Source organism: Eumetopias jubatus, unplaced genomic scaffold (assembly GCF_037043125.1).
Source record: "Eumetopias jubatus isolate StellerSeaLion01/CBP00866 unplaced genomic scaffold, mEumJub1_p1.0 scaffold_10, whole genome shotgun sequence".
NCBI classification, from domain to species: domain Eukaryota; kingdom Metazoa; phylum Chordata; class Mammalia; order Carnivora; family Otariidae; genus Eumetopias; species Eumetopias jubatus.
Genome location: NW_028274816.1, coordinates 50492186 through 50511345, shown reverse-complemented (window position 1 = coordinate 50511345; position 19160 = coordinate 50492186). Strand labels below are relative to the sequence as shown.

Sequence of the window (19160 nt, the reverse complement as noted above, 5' to 3'; positions counted from 1 at the left end):
GATCCGCCAAGAGACACAGAACTACATCCCACTGAAAACCACTGTGATAGTAGGGGAAAGCACATTTAGTTTCAAGTCAGGTTTAATGCCTGTTGAGGGTCTCCTTTGAAGTTAGCTTTTGGGGGGGCACATTTGAGACACAGAAATGACCCCAATTTAGAAGACCAGCAGTGTCCACTGGGATACCTTGGGGTATAGTCAACACTCCCAAGACACTTTAGTGTCTGTCCACTTTAGTGTCCATGGATAATAAAGTCCACTGGGTGAAATGCTTTGGGACTTACCAGGTACCCCAAGGATAGCAGAGTTCTCCATAGATATAGTGGGATACCCTAACTATTCTCTGGGAAATGAGAGCATCCCAGGAGATAATGGGGTTCACTTGAGGCATGATGGGCTCCCTCAGGATTCTGACTCCAGAATGTTAAGCATATATGGGGCCACTGAGGGACACAATGGGATTTCTCATGTTATTGAAGTGGGGTGCCTAATTGGGGTTCCCAAACCCCACCCCGGCCCTACCCTCAACTCACCCTCTCTTCTTGTTCTTCTCTGTGGTAGCATCCTTCTCATTCTCCACCCTGATGGGCTGGGCCTCCACCCCAGCCTGGGCATTGCCCCCGAGTGCCCCCTCCTTGGCATTTCCTTCTTTGCCCCCCTCAGCCTCACCCCAGCGCCCTGCTGAGCGCCGCAGGTTTTCGTAGTCGGGATCGGGTTCCGCTGCCCGGGCCTCATCCTCAGCAGGGGGCTGCAGGCCGGGGGATGCCAGGGGGGTGGCCCCTGCGGTGCACCGGAAGTGCTGGTGGAACTGGACTGGAAGGCTGAGCCGGAGGAAGAGCATCTCCACCAGACTGTTCTGGGAGCCCCAGGTGCGGTGGCTCAGGCGCAGGCAGGGCGGCGTGTCCACGGTGCCGTCCACACGGGCCACCTAAGGGGGAGCAGGAAGACTGAGCCAGGCAGGCAGGCTAGGCCACTGGTCCTAAACCCGGTCCACAAGGAGCCACCATGAGGCCTTAGAGCACCTGTGTGAGAATTAGCCAAAGACTCACTCCTCTGAGTGGATGGGCTCCCTGCGGGACACACAGAATGGCTGTAGGGTATGCTCAGCCCTCTGCTGATCTCTGGGCACCTTGTACAGTGGCAGCCCTGGCCAGACTCTGGAATCACTTGGGGGAACGTTCTGAACATATCTACACACAGGCCTCAATCCAGACGAAGTCATCCACCCATCCATCCATTCCACAAATACTTCCTGAGACCCTACTATGTGCCAGGCACCATTCCCCAGTGCTGGGAACACATCAGTGAGCAGAACAAAGGCCCTGCCCTCCTGGTGTCTTGGGGAGACTCTCCGGGAGAATAGGCCAGAAGGGCCAGAGTTTTGTAAAGGCCCCCCCCAGATGAACTTTTGCTAAATTTGCTTATATGGAAATATAACATTCAGAAAAATGCACGTGTCATAATGCACAACACGGTAAAGTTTTAGAGTGACCCCATCTGTGTGTCCAGCACCCAGACGGAGACATAGAACTTGACCAAGTTGACCAAGGCCCACCCACCCACCCAGGAGCCCCCTTGGTGCCCATTCAGTCACCACCCTCTCAAAGACAGTGAGGGATTCTGATGAGGGAAATGTCCCAACCTAGCCTAAACAAGAGGCAGGAGCTGACAGAGGACAGATGCCTGGCCTCGGTGCTCCAAAGACAGCCTCTCAGAGGCTTTCTGGAGACTCCATGAACAACCAGAGTGGCTCCCTTTCTTTCCTGTCTCTTCTCCAAAGACCAAATGCCGAGACCTCTGTGCTCTCTGCCAGCCAGTGAATTCACCTCGAAACTGTGGCCAAGATTTGCTGTTCCCAGACTGTCTGCAGGGTCTTTTTCTCCGCTCTCCCCCGTTTCTTATAAACCCAGTTTCGCTCTGGTCCTTGGCAACAGTCTACTGACCATCTCCCTCTTGTGATGTGGGTGCAGAGTAACTAAACATCTCAGATATTCTTTCACAGTAACACCCTCCTGATTTAACACACCACAGATTAGCTCTTACTGTTCTCAAACTGTCTACAAATGGGAACCCACAGTTGTGCTGTTTTGTGTCTGCCTCCTTTCACTCGGCATTATGTTTCTGAGATTCGTCCACGTGGTTGTGTGTAGGTTAGTCTATTCATTCTCACAGCTGTCTAGCATTTGGTTCTTTGGGTTGAGAACACATCTGGCATTAGCAGGAATTAGGAGGTTCAACGTCTGCTCCATCAGCCTCTCCAGCCCCTTGGCACCTCTGGTCTTTCTGCCTTCACTGTCACCCTCTGTAATCCACTCTCAATGGGGACCTTTCCAAAACTCAGATCTAAACTGCTTAAAACCCATCCATTCTCACCCAGTCTTAAAATGCCTCCCCACAAATTGATTACAAAGAGGAAAATAGTAATTTATGGTAGAGAAACCTGGCAGACTCCACCTTAACCAAACAGTCAAAATTAAAGTAATTGGTAATGAGACATAATGATGTTATGTGCCTCTTGATATCCTGCATCAAGCAGGACACAATGTTCTGGCATTCCTGCCAAATATGTGTCACCTGTACCTAATCATGAGGAGACATTCGACAAACCAAAATGAGAGACAATCTGCAAAATAACTGGTCTATACTCTTCAAAAGTGTTAATGGCATGAAAGACAAAGACAGACTCAGGAACATTTGACATTAAAGAATAAAGAGACATGGGGCGCCTGGGTGGCTCAGCTGGTTAAGCATTGACTCTTGGTTTCTGCTCAGGTCATGGTCTCAGGGTCATGAGATCGAGCCCCATGTGGGGCTCCACGCTCAGTTCAGAGTCTGTTTGTCCCTCTCCTTCCCCTTCTGCCCCAGGCCCCACTTGCTCGTGCTCTCTCTCTCTCTCTTAAATAAATAAATAAGTAAACAAACAAAATTAAAAAAAAAAAAAGAATAAAGAGACATAACAACTAAATGCAACATATAATCCTGGATTGGATCCTGGACCAGAAAAATAAAAAGACACATTGTCACCACAATTAATAAAATCTGAATATGGATTATGAATTAGGTAAGAGTATGTATTAGTGTTAAATTTCCTGATTTTCATGACCAATTTTCATAGCTGCAGTTCTGTAAGGGTATAGCCTGTTCTGAAGAAATGCACATTGAAATATTTAGGGATAAAGAGGCACAATGGGGGCACCCAGCTGGCTCCGTCGGTAGAGCATGTGATTGTTGATCTCAGGGTCGTGAGTTTGAGCCCCATGTTGGGCATAGAGCTTACATAAAAGTTTTTTAAAAAGATGTATGTCTCCAACTTATTCAAATGATTCAGAACAGAGAGAGAGGGAGAAGGATTATGTGAGGAGATCTGAACAATGCCATGGATGGGAAAACTGAGGCTCAGGAGGAGACAGTCACATGCCCAAGGCCACACAGCAAATAAGAAGCCAACCGAGGTGTGGCTGATTATCTAAAGTACCTGCTGAAGTTCAGCCATGTGGGATTCAGGTTCTTCCCAGGTTGAGAAAAGGACTATCACTTTGGTCTACGTGAGCTTTTTACAGTCAAAGTCTGATGCTAAGTTTAACCTTGGTAAAGAAAAGACACTAGAGCCTAAAGACTAGGGTACTCGGATTAATGAAGAGCTGTTAAAAACAAATAAACTGAAAAAAATACGCATATACAAATAGCAATTAGTAAGGATGGTGCCAAAATGTACCAAGAGATTTACGTTTCTTTAAACCTTGCTATAAGATGCGATAACTATAAGGACTGGAAATTCCCGTCTGGGTCACTCAACCCAGCTCCTCTTTTTGCCCTTCCCCTATTTAATAGGCAAGGCCCCTGGAGGTCAGACAGGTTGTGGGTTGCTGAGGTTATACCCTACAAGGCAGCCTTGGGAGCCTACTGTCTGGACATGACCTTCTACATGGTTTGTGGGCTAACACAGAAGAAAAGGAGAAACTTGGGGAAGAGAACTGTGGGAAGAATGAGGTTTGGAGGCAGATCAGAGGGTACTGAGTGGGGTCAGTCCTCACCTCATAGTGGGGGTGCTCAAGGGGCACGGCCTCAAATTGGGGAAGGCTTTTGCTGAACCAGGTGGTGACTGGGCGCTGCATGTTGATGGCGAATGGCTCAAAGCCTTCCTGGAGGCCACAGATGGCAAAGAACCGCAGGGAGCTCACATCCTGGCCCAGGTTCAGGTGACCCACCTGGCCGGGTCCCAAGCTGCAGACAGGTAGGAAGCCTGATGGGAGGGGACAGAGGGGCAGGGGTGAGGACAGGTGGGCAGGGCAGGGGCAGGAGGGGAGGAGGTACAGTGGAAGGAAGGGATGGAAAAGCAGGAAGCTAGAGAGCCAGTGTAGGGTCAGGTGAGAGGAAAGAAAACCAGAAAGGGGCCAGGAGGCCAGCCCTCACCATCCCCAATCTCGATTTCCCGGAAGGCCGTCTCAGAGCCTGAATCGGACATGAGGACCTCGCCATTGAGGGTGAAGATAATGGTGTTCTCTGTGAGGTCGATCATGCAGCCCACAACATCACCTGGCTGCCACGGGCGCCCAAATGGCTCACTGCCCAAGTGCCAGCGCTGGCCCTGTGAGGAGATGAAGGGGAAGATGCGGCGTGGGAGGGACACGCAGAGAAACGGAGACACACAGAAGCAAGGAGAGACATGGAAAGATACATATGCAAGGCATTGGGCCCAGGGCCTTGCACAGAAGAGGGGTCACCCCAACAGGGCCCCCATCATTCCCCACATTTGTATCCAAGATCCTTGGAATGTAAGGGGTAGGCTTTCACGCTCTCCCTTCCCACTGATCTCTGTATCCCATCTCTTCTGCCTGAGCTCTCTATGTTTCCATGGCTGGGGTTCTGCAGACCACCAGAGTGGTAGCGGGGAGTTGGGGGCAGCAGCGAGTGAGAGGGATGGAAAGGAACAACGAGCCTGCCAACGTCTACAGACTCCTATAGACCAATATGCCCCCTGGAATAGATCAATGGATAATGGGTTGGATGGATGGGAGGTAGGGTGTATGCCTGGATGGAAGAGTGGAAAGGAAGTTGAGTCTACATGGGTTGATACAGGGAAGGAAGAAAGTATAGACAGAAAGATAGATGGATGCGTGGGTGGGTGGATGGATGGGCAGGCGGATGGGTGGATAAATGGATGAATTGATGGATTCATGCATTAAAGGATTCGATAAATAAATGAAATCACAAATTGATTAAATAAGTGAATGACTGAACTAACAAATAAATGAATAAACAGATGGAAATGTGGACAGTCAAGTGATTATCTGAACAGATGAGTAGATGGATGGATAATTGGATTTGTGGGTAGATGAATGGATGAACAGAAGGATGGTTGGATAGAGAGATGGATGATGGATAGATATATGTATGGACAAGGGCGCCTGGGTGGCTCAGTCGGTTAAGTGTCTGCCTTCAGCTCAGGTCATGATCTCAGGGTCCTGGGATCGAGCCCCGCATTGGGCTTCCCACTTAGCAGGGAGTCTGCTTGTCACTCTCCCTCTCCCTCTCCCCCTGCCCATCCTCACTCTCTCTCTCTCTCTCAAATAACTAACTAAATATTTTTAAAAAGATATATGCATGGACAGGGAGGGTGGGATGGATGGATGGATGGATGGATGGATGGACAGACGGATGAATGAGTGGTAAGGCAGATGCAGGGAGGAGTGGACAGTGGGGCACGGACAGAGGCAGGGCTGGAATATATGAGCTGTGGGAGGGACCACAGGGCCTGGCAGAAAGGAGCCCAGGGAGGTACCCACGCGGTGCCCATTGAAGACATAGGCCAGCTCATCAGCTCCCAGCTCCACGTCAGGCCGCAGGTCAGGCCTCGCCCAGCCCACTCGCATCTCACCCGTGGTGACTGCTTCGAACTCAAAGTACCAGCGTCCGCTCTGCACTGCATAGGATTTCTCTGCCCGGAAGATGCGCACCCGGTCCCAACGAGACTGGCTCTCCACCTGACCTACAAATGGGGCCAGGCAGAGTCAGGGGATGGGTGGGGAATGGATCCCAAGACACCAAGAGGTTGGTGGGAGACACCAGAGATGTCAAGGGCCTTGGGGGTGCTGGGGGAAGAGGGATAATTTCTTGGTGTTACAGGAGAAGAATTGGGGACTCTCAGACTGGTCAAAGGGGTGGGAAGGACCTAGTCAGTGAGACTCCCACCCCCACCCCATCTCTTTAACACTCAGAACCCTCAAAGAAGAGATGCTTACAGGACAGAAAGTCGGGTCAGTCACCGTCATGGTCTAGGGTTAAGGGTCAAGATTAGGGTCAATGCTTAGATTCAAGGGTTGAAAGCAGAATCAGGGAGAGAGTGTCAGAGTCAGGCTCAGGGAGAGGATAGAAATTGGGGTTGGGGCTAGGGGTAGAGAAACTGAAGGTTGGGGACCACAGCAAGAGCAGCTGATGGAAGCTGGGATTGGAAGTCAGTGATAGGTCAGGGGTCAGGTTACAGGTAAGGTTTAGAGGTTTTGAGTTCTTGGTTGGGTGGCTCCATGTTGTAGCCCATAGTCTAGAGGTCAGGGGTTAGGCGTCTTAGCTGGGGGTCCGGGACTGGAGTCCGGGATCTGGGGTAGTGCTCACTGGGCTCCTGGTCTGGCAGGGCTTGAGTATGATCGAGGTCAGTGGTCAAGATTGGGTTCAGGGTCAGGGTCAGAGTAAGGGTCAGGGTCGTGGGGAAAAGGCTCGGTGTTGTAGATGGAGCCCATCCAGGGGCCGAGCAGGATCAGAAGTCAGGGGTCAGGCAGCGGGGTCTGCATCGGGGTAGGAGTTAGTGTCAGGGGCCCCGAGGTCCGCACTCACTGGGCTCCTGGTCAGGCGGCTCGATGTTGTAGCCGTAGCCCAGCAGCGTGCGCACGGCCTGGCAGAGGCTATCCCGGTTGCTGCGCTTGGTGGCCTCGTCCAGCAGGCGGTAGGGCACCAGGCGAGGGTTGCGGCGTGCTGGGATGTCCTGCACAGCACTGTAGCTCCAGCCCTGGGCCACGCGGTCTCGTGCCCACACGTTGTGCCCATTCTCTGCCAGCCGGTCCACCAACGTCATCTGTGCGGGTGTCAGCCGCACGTGGCTCAGGTCCAGTGGCGCCGGCTTGTACCCATTGCTCATCATGTACCTGTGTGCGTGGCAGAGCTTGGTGAGATGAGACCCCTCACCCCTGCCTCTGGGCTCTGCACAATGGGGTCCCTGACTTCCCACCCTTGCTCCCAGGGTCCTGTGATCCTGAGCTCTGAGTTTTGGGATTTCTGACCTTTGATCTCTTGACATCGGGGTTCCATGACTCCCCTGAATGAGCTTTGAGATACTTGGCCTCTGAACGCAGGATCCTGTGGCCTTAGCAAGGGCTTCGCTTCACTGACCTCTGGCCTCTCTGACCCCTGCATTGTGATTTGGGGAGCCTCATCTTCAACCCTGGAACTCTGACCTCTCACCTCTAACTCTGAGGTTTCTTACCTCTGACCTCAGAACCCTATCACTTCAAATTCCTGGCTTTGGAGTCCTTGACCTCTGAACCCTGGCCTCTATCCTCAGGACCTCTGATCTCTCACCTACAATTTTAGGGTCTCTTACTTATGACTCCTAACAACTTCTCACCTCTTTCTATTGACCACCCCTGCCTCTGACTTGGAGATATTACCTCTGTTCCCTCCTTTTCCCTGATTCTATGGCAGACTCTGACCTTAGGTCCCGACTCACACCCACTCTCCCTCTGGAACTCCCAACTCTGCAATCCTGACACCTCCCCAGGACACTCACCACTGACTCCAGAGCCCTGACTCTTGAAGGTCCTATGACCTTTACCCTAACCTGTGGCCCCTTTGTCTCTGACTTCAGCCTCTCTAGAAGACCTCCTCAACCGCCCAGGCCTCACCACGTCATCCCCAGCCTCCCACTCTCTCCCCCAGATGGGACCCAGGCCACCACACTCACGTCTTGGGGAGTTTGGTCTTCTTCAGGTTGTCCTCCGCCTTCTCATCCGCCATGCCCACATGGCAGCCCAGTGCCAGCAAAGTCCTGGCGTGCGGAGGACAGGGTCAGCCCACACATCCTCCTGGCCCCTGGCCTCCTCTCCCCAAGCCCGACTCCCCTCCTCCCCCGGCCCTTGCTGGCCCTCCGCGTCTCTTGCTCTGGCTTTCTGGGTGTCTGTCCCCATCTCTCTGTCTCGTTCTCTGTCCCTCTGACTCCTGTCTCTCTCTGCTTCTTTGTCTCTGTATCTCTTCGACTATGTCCATCTTTTCCTGTCCGCTTCTTTCCCCGATTCCGCGTCTCTCTCTTTCTCTTACTGACCGGCTCTCTTTACGCCTCTGTCGCCCTTTCTTGCCCTCTGTCAGTCTCTGCCTCACGATCCCTGTTTCTCCCTGCCCTCCTCCTCACCAGAGGTCAGGCCCAGGCCTAGGCCCCTGCTCCCCGGTACCCGCCTCACTTGAGCGTCTCGCCCGACATCTGCAGGTTGTAATTCCTCTCAGGCTCTGGTAGGCTGTGGAAGTCCACAAGACACGGGTGCAGCCTCTTATTGTCATCCCGAACCTGGAGAAACCCCAATGTCAACTCCTCAGGGTCCCCTTCCCTCCCCCCAACATGCCCAGCCTGTGACCCCTGACCTCCTGCCCTTAGTTCTGCCACAGGAAACCCAAGAGTCCCTTCCCCCAACCACGGGCCCCTCCCTGCTCATCCCCCCCAACAGCAAGGCTGACGCCCTCATGCCGCAGGCAGTCCCTCACCGGGCCGTAGGTCCAGCCCTGCTCAATGCGAGTCAGCGCCCAGAGTTCATGGATGTTCTCTGCCAGCTTCCCCCGAATGCCCTCCAGATGGGGAGGCAGGACAATCTGGGGGCAGGGCAGGGAACGTTTGTGAGGCCCCTGTGGTCCTTCCAGGCTGCACCATGACCCCTCTTCCCAAGAACATGTACAAGCCCTGGACAGTCCCCCACACCTTTCCCGCTATTCTGAGCCCTGCTCCTCATCACCTGACCCTGACCCCAGGGTTGACATCCAGCTGAGTAAGGACTTAGAATTACAGAATTAAGGAATTATCTGGGAACGGGACTATCTCCCTGCTGTGGACTGGTTGCTCCATGAGGACAGGGCCTGGGGTTGCCTCAGTCTCTACCACTTTCCCAGCCCTGCCTAGCCCAGAGCCAGGCCCAGAGGAGATCCTCCAGAAGTGGTTGCAGAATGAATGGATGAGTCTCTTTCCTTCTTTGTACAGTGAGGATCCGAACAACACTGACCTCATAAGGATTCAGTGACATAACCTAGATAAACTACTAAACCTTACATGGTTTAGGTAAAAGCCTGGCACACAGTAGGTGACTAATAAATATTAACGTCATTAGTGTTCTTCAGACAAGAGATAATGATGGTTCAAAACAGGGCGGGCCATGAGGAGGAGAGGAGGCAGGGAGGGATGTCCAGGAGGCCAAGTGGACAGCCCATGAGGCTGACAAGCTGGGGGGAGTGGGAGGGAGACATCCAGAAGGAGGCCCACCTTCTGGCCTGGCTACAGGGGGATGGGAAGTTCCCCCTGAAATAATATCACTACTGCTACAGATAACAGTAACTGCTGAGTACGATTTACTCAGGACTGCCTCACCAGGAAGCCCTTGCGGGGCAGGCAGTACCTGGACAGTGTCCACAGGGCAGGGCACAAAGTCGGTGTGTGAGAGGCAACGGCTGGGGCCCACCAGGTGGGGCCCCCGAGGCCCCTCCCGCCGATACTCTTTGATGGGCTCCAGATGAAGTCGCTCTCGAGGGAGCACAGCCTCGTGGCATGGAGCATAGCCAGGTGGAGGGAGGAACTTGAATTCGCCATGGCGGCCACCAAGGAGGAACCGCACCCTGAGTGGGAGAGAGGGGTCACTGGCGGGGCAGATTACAGGGAGAATCCGTGCTCAGTGGGGGTAAGGGAGCAATCTTAGGATCAATGGCAAGTTCTGGGAAAGATCACTGGGCAGTCATGGAGTCATGGAGGTCATTTAGGGTCAAAAGGGAAAGTATAACATCAAAGAGAATGTCTGAGGTCAATAAGAATCATTGAAGAATCAAAAAAGGAAAGTGTGGAGTCATTCGGGAGTTAATGCAGGGTCATGGGAAGGTCCACTGGAAGAGACCCTGGCTTAACAGAGTATTTGGGGATATTGGGAGGTTTTTGGGAGACCAAGAAGGTCATTTGGAAATCACTAAGAATCTGATGTAATGGTGAGGTAACCCTAATTACCACTGGGGAGCCCCTCACAGAGCTTGGGGTCATCGGGAAAAAACTGAGTTACTGAGAGGTCTTTGAAATAATTGGGGCCATTGAGGGATTATGGTCACTGGAGGATTATGGAGAAATTGGAAGATCACTGGGAGATGTCGGGGTCACCGAGAAGTTAAGAGCATAGAGTCATTGGGAGAGTCCAAGATCATTGGGGGGTCACTGGGAGGGTTCAGTGTCACTGGAAGACAGCTGTCAGATTCTGGAGTCATTTGGCAGTCATTGGAATGGCATAGAGTCATGGGGAAAGCCTGACATCATTTGGGAAATAACTGGGAGAGTCTGGGGCTATTACATCATTATGCAATTTGGGGGAACACTTGAAGGTCACTGGAAGGATATGGGGTTGGGAAGAAGCTGAGGTCATTGGAAGGGTCTGGGTCACTGGAAGGACATTAAAGTGTTTGGGACAATGTAAAGGTCACTGGGACCTTCATATAAGGATCTGATCCTTCAGTCCCGAGGCTCTGGGATCCTGGCTTTATAGGAGGCCGTGTTGTGACTACGGAAGCTGTCTTGGAACAGTCCCAGGTCTGAGTCTTGGCAAGGGGGCAAGGGCAAGTCCTCACTTGACACCAGCCGAGAAGCTGACGACAGGGAAGAAGAGCCCATCCAGGTTGAAGGCCTCAAAGACGCCCTGCACGGGACAGCCATTGATGCGGAAGGAGATGGATGGCACACTGAGGTCCAGGCAGCAGCTGACCACATCCTCTGGGGCCAGGAGGTGCTGCCCTGGGGAATTCACCAGGCGTGCCACATGTCCTGCACCAGAGTCACCAGGGAAGGGTCAGAAGTCAGAGGTCTCAAGACCTCATTGGTCAGAGACCAATGGTCTCAAGAGACAAGAAGCAGATATTAGAGGATCCTGTGGGATCTAGATCTTGGCAACCCTAAGGTCAAGTGTTCCCATGGAGGGTCCTGGAGCTCTGAGATTATCGGGGAGGTCAAGGTTCCCCTGAGGTTAGGATCCTGAGACCTATAGCGTCAGAGATTAAAGTCCTCCTGGAGTTAGAATTCTGGAATCTTTGGGGTCAGAAGTCAAAGATCAGAGGTCATAAAAATCTGGGAAGTTTTCTAGGATCTCCAGGGCCAGAGATCATACATCTCCTGGGGTCAGAGTTCTGGAGGCTATGAGGAAATGGGTTAGGGCCAAGATTCTGGAAGCTTTAGGTCTTGGGAAATTAGGACTAAGGGGTCAAAAGTTGGTCTATTCTGGGGATCAGGATCCCAACGACCCCAAGATGTGTGGTGAGAAACTTGGAAACTCTGGGGCAGATAGTGAGGGATGAGAGCCCCCTGGAAGGGTCCAGGTACCTGTCCAGAGGTGCAGCCCGTCAAAGCCGTAGGAATAGAGGTCATCGCCGACCCCATTGCCGCCCCAGCCCTCGCCACCCCCTGGGTAAGGGCTGTAGCCCTCAGTGAGGGCCCAGCCCACCCGCAGGTGGGTGGCCTGAGCTGTCAGGAATGGAGCCACCTCGTCCACCATCACCTCAAAGTACCATTTGCCATACTGCGTGGTGCTCTCTGCTCGGCCCACGAAGATGTTGGGGCGGATGCTGCAGGAGAGACGGGACAGGACAGGGAGTGAGGGAGAGATTGAGAGCAGAGCCAGGTTGTTGCAGGGGTGGAGGTGAGAAAGGGAGAGGTTCTGAGATCTGTGGTCAGGGTGAGGTCAGGCTGGGGTCAGAGGTTAGGGGCCAGACCTGGTGACATAGTTGATGAGGTTTGTCTGCAACAGAAGCTCACGACCAGGGAGCAAGTTCTCAGTAATGAGATCTTGGTTGGAGCGCACGGCCACGCCGTTGCACACACACAGGGAACACAGCACATCTAGCACCTGGAAGTCAAGGTCAGAGGTCAGGTGGTGAGAGCACCAGGGCAGGGAGATCATGGAAGGTCTACAGTGGGAAGCCAGATGTTAAGGATTATGTGCCAGGACAGGAGATGGAGATTTTGACTGTAAGGAGGTAGCGAACGTGGGAGATCAGGGCTCACAGAGGAAGGTAAAGGGTCACAGAGTAAGGTCAGGCTGGGGGGGTGGCCCACAGGAGCTGGGATAAGGCATCAGCAGTGTAAGGAAGGAGAGACTGGAGTAAGAGGTGAGGGGTCAGAGGGAGGAGGGAAAGAAAATTGTTGGTTAGGGAGAGTATGGGAGTCAAGAGAAGATTTTAGATCAGCAGCGGCTGGCTGCACACTCCTGTCTTCAGGGACCAGCTGGATAATGTACACATGGGAGCTGGTTAGAAATCATGCATCAGGAACAGGTAGGACCTGTGGCGAACTGGAGAGTGTAAACAGGGCCACCTAAACACTACAAAATTAGGTATTTTTAAAAATATTTCAGAGATCCAATGAAGCACATCTGTGGCCCAGAATCTACTGAAGAACTGTCAGTTTGAGACCCTTGTGTTGAGATGGAAGCGTGTGGAGAGCAGTCCAAGATGGGGCAAGGGAAGTGAGGGAAGTGGAGAATCCCAGGGCATGGGGAAAGGTCAGGGTTCAGATTTCAGGGGATGAGAGGCCAGGGGGAGGGGCCAACCTTGTGGTTCCTCCCATGCTTGTCCAGGAGAGAGATGATGGACTTGATGTGGTTCTCTTGGATGATGTTCAGCACCTCAGGACTCTCAATCAGGACACAGTACAGCACCTCCAGGATCCCTGCGCAGATGGCAGAGTGACAGGTGAGGAGACCACGGCCCTCCCCTGCCCCAGCCCCTGTCCCCTCCCCCTGGGTTCTCCTACCAGAGGAGGCCTCCAGCCGATCCAGCTTGCTGACCAGCCAGTCCAAGTTGGTAGAGAAAAGGGCACAGTTGGTACGATTGCCACGGATCAGGGAGGCTGAGGGTGGAAAGAGGGGTCAGATCCAATGGGACTGAGAACCTGGGGGGGGGGGGCTCTAGGGGACATCAGGCCTGGGCCCCTTACCCAGGAGTTCATAGAGCAGGTTCACAATCTCTTTCCAAGACTCGGCTGCCTCCTCCCCTGCAAATTCGGCAAAGTGGGCAGCAGTGGTGTAGACATTTAGGCGGTCAATGCAGTTCAGGACCAAGGAGAGCATCCCCTGGGGTGGGGAAAACAGGGTGGGTCACTGCGGGTGTCCCAGGCCCTCCCTTCCTTGCTTTTCTTGGATTTGTAAATTCATCTGACTTCCACAACCAGTGATTATGTCCCCAGATCCAATGCCCTTAGCTCCATGTTCCCCTCCACTCCCATCACCCTCCTCTCCTCCTCAGCTCCCCACATCTGTCCCTGTCCTCTCTGCTGCTGTCCCCAACATAATACGTCCTTATTAACATCAGGACTGACTTTGTGCTTTTCCTTCCTGAAGTTGTCTTTCCATCCCACCCACTTTCAAGCACCCCACTCGGGTCCTGTGTGACCCAGCTCACTCTCCACGCCAACCATCAGAGAGATTTTTTTGCATTTTACATGTTCATCTTTGTCTTCTTTTATCGTGAATTATAACAGACATACAGAAAGGCATATAAAACATATACAGTCAGTTCTTGTTATTCGTGCTAATTAGGTTCTTTAAAATCACCACGAACAGTTAGCAAATACTGAACCAAACAGGGAGTTTCGCTGAGTCACAACATTTTTGTCAGACAATCAATACATCCTCTTGGTTTATATGTGTGTCTGTTTAAAGACACTGGTTTAGGGCGCCTAGGTGGCTCACTTGGTTGGGCGACTGCCTTCGGCTCAGGTCATGATCCTGGAGTCCCTGGATCGAGTCCCGTGTCGGGCTCCCTGCTCAGCGGGGAGTCTGCTTCTCCCTCTGACCCTCCCCCCTCTCATGCTGTCTCTCTCTATCTCATTCTCTCTCTCAAATAAAGAAATAAAAAATCTTTAAAAAATAAAAAAAATAAAGACACTGGTTTAATACATATTGTTGTGTATGGGTGGCTGGGTGGCTCAGTCGTTAAGCATCTGCCTTCGGCTCAGGTCATGATCCCGGGGTCCTGGGATCGAACCCCACATCGGGCTCCCAGCTCAGCGGGAAGCCTGCTTCTCCCTCTCCCACTCCCCCTGCTTGTGTTCCCTCTCTCGCTGTGTCTCTATCAAATAAATAAATAAATAAATAAAATATTTTAAAAAAGTCACGGCCAACAGCACTATAACTCATGCCTAAATGAAGCTTATCTAACATCTTCTCTGTAAGGCACATCACAGTATCTTGCACTCAGGAACACTAGGCAGCCCCCCAGCACTAAACCTGGGGGCCACTTGAAACGGTGAAATCAACAACAACAAAAAAACACCACAGGGTAGACGGCTGTTATCTCATCTCTCTGAGCTTCAGTGACCCATCTGTAATATGGGAATTAAAACTCCCATGGGGTTATCAGGAGGATGTCATGTATATAGCACCCTTAGCACATAATAAAGCCTAAATTCAAGGTAATAATAACCACTAACACTTATATAGCACCCGCTCTGTGCTAGCACCAGGCTTGGCATATACTAATTCCACTCCGTAAGTTTTGTTATTGTTACTATTATCATTTCTGGATCAGATTGGGAGTCCCTGGAGGGGAGGAGGGCCAGGTCCTTAGCATTTAAGTGAACATGCTCCCCCATCACCCTGTGGAGCCATCAGACCTTCAGACCTTTGTCCAGTCCCCTCTTCCCACCCGGCTCGGTCCCCCTCACTCAGACCCGGTGCTGAACGGAGGCCCCTCCACATGTCTTCCCTTCGTGCTCTCGAAACACACGGACCCTCAGCCCCTGACTGCAACTGAGTACCCTCCCTGCACTGAGGTCACTGATGCTCAAAGAGCCACCTCTGGCCCTGCCCCTACCCCCATGCCCCACTCTGGTTCGGTCCCCCCAACCGCAGGCCGAGCCCCCACAGACACAGCCTCCTGACTCCCACTGCCTCATCCACTGACTTCTTCCTGTCCTGACAGCCTCCACAGGCCAAGCCTCTCTGCACAAGGCTTCACTTAGGCCCCGCCCCCCCTCCCCCGGGTGAAGGAACAAGGCCTGCCCCGCCCCTGCGCTCTGGTTGCGTCTCGCTCTCCGCCCCTGCTCTGCCAAACGCCCTGCCCCTCCCTCAAGGCTCCGCCCACCAACTCAAGGCCCCACCCCCTCACTTGTCCCCCGCGGCCTGCGACCCGCCCCGCAGGCTCTCAGACCACTACGTACTTCCCCGGTCCCTCAGGCTCCGCCCCGCCCGGCGCCGCGGCCCCGCCCGGCGCCGCGGCCCCGCCCCTCCCTCAGCCTCCGCCCGCCCGCGTCCACCGGCCCCGCCCCCCGCCGCGGCCTCACCTCCTCCTGGAAGAGGCTCTGGCGGTTGCGCAGGCTGCGCAGTTTGCTCTGCTTCTCCTCGTGCTGCAGCTCCTCGGAGGGCGGCTCGAAGTAGCCGATGAGGTCCTGGAGGCTCAGGATGACACCCTCAATGGGCAGCGCTGTGCCAGCTGGCGGCCCCGAGCCCCGCGGCTTCCCGCTGAAGCTGTCCAGGCCCCTGTGGGGACGGCGCACTCGTCAGCAATGAGCCCCGAGCGCTATCCTGCGGCGCTCGCGAGTCCTACCCCCAGGCCCCCGGAGAACTCTCACGGACACTCCTGTTTCACAGAGGGGGAGACTGAGACTGACATTGGCCTGAGGTCACACAGTGGCCAAGGACAGGGCCAAGACAGGGACTCACGCCTGTGTAAGCACAGGTCGTGGAAGCAGGTGTTAGGCTGGGGAGCTCCAGGATCAAGTGTCTGGGTGTCAGCAGTGATCAGGGATGTGAGGTCAAAATCATGGTTATCAAGGTCAGATTAGGGGTCAGTGTATAGAAGTCAGAGGCTTAAGAGGTTAGGGATCCTGTGTATGTTAGGGGTGTGGAAGTCAGTAGAGATTAAAGCGGTCAGGTGTTTGACCACCAAGAGCTTGGGGGTCAAGGTGGGGCCTGGCACCGGGGGGCAGAGTGGGCAGGTGGCTCACTTGATGAATTGGTTGTACAGGCCAGCAGTGCTGTAAATCATGCGGGCAGCCTGGGACTCCTCCTGCTGGCAGCGGGTCAGTGACAATGTGTCGTCCATGTGGCCTTCCTGGTGCAGCATGGCCTGGCAGTGGGAGGACAGAGAGGTGAGGAGTGGGCCGGGCCACCAAGGGCGACGCCCGCAGACCTCCATCGAGACTAGCCCCAGAGCTGCCCCCTGTCCTCCACTGAGTCTCTCTGCAGGACACCGCCTTGTATCCCTCTTCACCCGACTCTTCCTCTTCCATTCTCTCCCCCACCCCCTGCCGCCGCCTCTCCTCTGTCTCAGTCTCTGTCTTTCTCTGTCTCTGTCTCTTCCTTTCTCTCTGTCTGTATCCCCCTCTGACTCTGTGTTTGCCTCTCTCTTACTGTCTTGTCTATCTCCAGGCAAGACCCTCTCCACCTGTTCCTACTACTGACTTAACATTCTCCCACCAGAAAGCTCTAATGGCACCCCCTAACTTAACATGTCCCAGACTGAGTGCCTGACCACCTTTCCGTAAGATGAGACCATCTCGGCTTCCAGCTTTCACCTGAGCCGACCTCCCCAGGGCCCCATCCAGTCCCACTGGCTGTGAATACCACCGCTGCTGACAGCTCCCACAGTTCCCCTTGGGCCCGTCTCTACATCCTCCCATCAGGTAACCGACTACAAGCCTCGTTTCTGCAAATGGGTGTCTCCCTACTTTTCCAATTCATTCACTCTTTATCCAGGGGCTCTGTTCTAGACCCTGGTTCCCTGTCATCCTGAGCGGACACTTGACTGTCCCCGACTCAGTTAATGGCACTTCCATCCTTCCAGTTGCTCAGGGCAAAAATCATGGCATCATCCTCAACCCCTGTCCCTCTCACCTCGATATCCAGTCTGTCAGAAAATCCTGTTGGCTCCACTCTCACAGTACAACCAGAATCTGCCACCTTCCCTACTCCACAGTCCCCACCCTGGTCCTGCCACTGTTTTGTCCCACCTGACCATGGCAGCAGTCACCTCCCTGGACTCCCTACTCCAGCTCTGCTCCTCACCCCCACCCTACAAGCAGCTAAGGAACCACGTGAACCTGAGTCAGGTCACCTCACTGGCCTGCTCAAAACGCTCTTGGGGCTCCATCTCACTAAGGGTAAAAGCTGGGACCCTCCCCATGGCCCACAAGGCCCCATATGATTGGCTCGCATCTCTTCTCTGTCCTTCCAAGACTCATCCCTCAATCTCTGTGCTCCAGCCAACCTGGATCTTCTTTCTGGTACTGCAACAAACCAATCTCATTCCAACCTCAGGGCCTTTGCACATGCTGTGCCCTCGGTCCAGGGTGGCTATGTACTTCATTAAAGGCAGTTTATTCACCATGTCTCACCTACTTTTCCACACACACATCCAGAACAACTGGGGTACTCAATAATTTGCCGAATGTTATTCTTGGTCTTTTTGTCACTGTCTCTGTCTCTCTCTGTCTTTTCCATCTCTCCTTCTCTGTCTTTGTCTTTCTCTGTTTTTCTGTTTCCATATCTCTTTTTTTTTAAGATTTATTCATTTATTTGAGAGAGAGAGTGTGCACACAGAGGGAGAGGGAGAAGCAGACTCCCTGCTGAGCAGGGAGCCTGAAGCAGGTCTTGATCCCAGGACCCTGGGATCATGACCTGAGCCAAAGGCAGACGCTTAGCCAACTGAACCACGTATGCGTCCCTGTTTCCATGTCTTTTTGTCTCTGCCTTTCTCTGTCTCTGTATCTCTCTCCTTCTCCACCTCTCTCTCCCTCTGTCTATCCCTCTTTCTTCTTTCCTGTCTCTCTCAATCTCAGTTTCTCTCTCAGTCCTGCCCTCGAACTCCCAAAGGCTCAAGCACGACCACCACCCAGTCCCCTTCCTGCCCCCCCTGCCGACACCCCCACCCCTTCCCCTCGCCAGGCACCTACCTTCTTCTTGAGCACACCAAGCCGCAGGGCCTTGGGGTCTGGGGCGGCATAGGTGAGCCACAGGCCCGAGGCCACGTGCTGCACGAAGCACAGTGACTCCCCATACTTGATCTCAGGGGGACCCATGCCATCCACATCCCTCTTGGGGGCCATATCCAGCTTCTCCTGCAGGGGCAGGGGACAGAGGTCAGCCTCCTCTGCCTGTGCATTTAATCAGGGAGCCCCCGCCCAAGAGCCTGTGGAGTGGGGGCTGGGGCAGATTCGGGGCTCCAAGTGAGGGAGGGCACCCTGACCCCACCGACCTTGGAGATGCGGAAGCAGAAGGAGGTGGCCTTGGTGTGGGCCTTGCTTGCATCAACCACCACCAGGCCCTGGTCCTCGGTGAGCGCCAGGTACCGCCCCGTGGTGACATGCCGGATACGGAGTGGCTGGCCCCAGCGCAGGTGGCTTCCACTCCAGCTGCGAAGGGTGGGGGCGCTGAGGGTCAGAGGACTCCCCCAGCCCTCCCATGGACACCACAGTCTTGGTCCAAACCTCATCAAGCCCCCAGTCTTCCTGCGGGGGGGTGGGTGGGGCATCTCCTCACATTTTTACTGGGGACCCCCAATCTCTCCCTCGGGAATGCCCACTCTCCCCTAAGTCCTTTTCCTCCAGGATTCGAGGACCCTGAAGACCCTCCTCACCTTCTCGGGCTCCTCAGATTTTCCCTCACAACACTCCAGTTTCCTTCTCAGATCTTCAAGACCCTCTCTCCCCTCCCAGGCCCCCCAGGAGCTCTCAGCCCCAAACCCCCCACCTGATTCTCAGCGGCTCCAGTCTCCAGAGGGAGCGGGCGTGGGTGCACACAGCTCCCCCCTCGTAGTGGACAAGTCTGGGGGCACGAGAGAGAGTGAGGTCAGGGGTTCAGTCACCAGCCCCCCAGAATGTGATCCCCAGCCCCGCCCACAGGGTGCTCTCCCCCCGGACTACCTCTGTGCTCCCCCCTCCTGCCCCAACACCC

The 19160-nt window shown here is 54.0% G+C and overlaps 1 protein-coding gene across 1 annotated transcript in view; it reads right to left on the bottom strand.

Moving 5' to 3' along the window:
- RYR1 (ryanodine receptor 1) overlaps positions 1–19160 on the bottom strand; it is a 108446-nt gene that overhangs the window by 78656 nt on the left and 10630 nt on the right. The window contains exons 10-29 of the mRNA XM_088026936.1: positions 18957–19031; positions 18463–18619; positions 18161–18325; positions 16214–16335; positions 15551–15746; positions 13205–13340; positions 13022–13117; positions 12819–12937; positions 11983–12116; positions 11594–11835; positions 10849–11041; positions 9645–9861; positions 8746–8850; positions 8448–8551; positions 7955–8038; positions 6832–7139; positions 5787–5989; positions 4414–4588; positions 4035–4243; positions 534–928 (exon numbers count right to left, since the gene is read on the bottom strand). Coding sequence (XP_087883062.1) covers positions 534–928; positions 4035–4243; positions 4414–4588; positions 5787–5989; positions 6832–7139; positions 7955–8038; positions 8448–8551; positions 8746–8850; positions 9645–9861; positions 10849–11041; positions 11594–11835; positions 11983–12116; positions 12819–12937; positions 13022–13117; positions 13205–13340; positions 15551–15746; positions 16214–16335; positions 18161–18325; positions 18463–18619; positions 18957–19031 — 3435 coding nt within the window. The remainder of the gene's footprint in view (positions 1–533; positions 929–4034; positions 4244–4413; positions 4589–5786; positions 5990–6831; positions 7140–7954; positions 8039–8447; positions 8552–8745; positions 8851–9644; positions 9862–10848; positions 11042–11593; positions 11836–11982; positions 12117–12818; positions 12938–13021; positions 13118–13204; positions 13341–15550; positions 15747–16213; positions 16336–18160; positions 18326–18462; positions 18620–18956; positions 19032–19160) is intronic.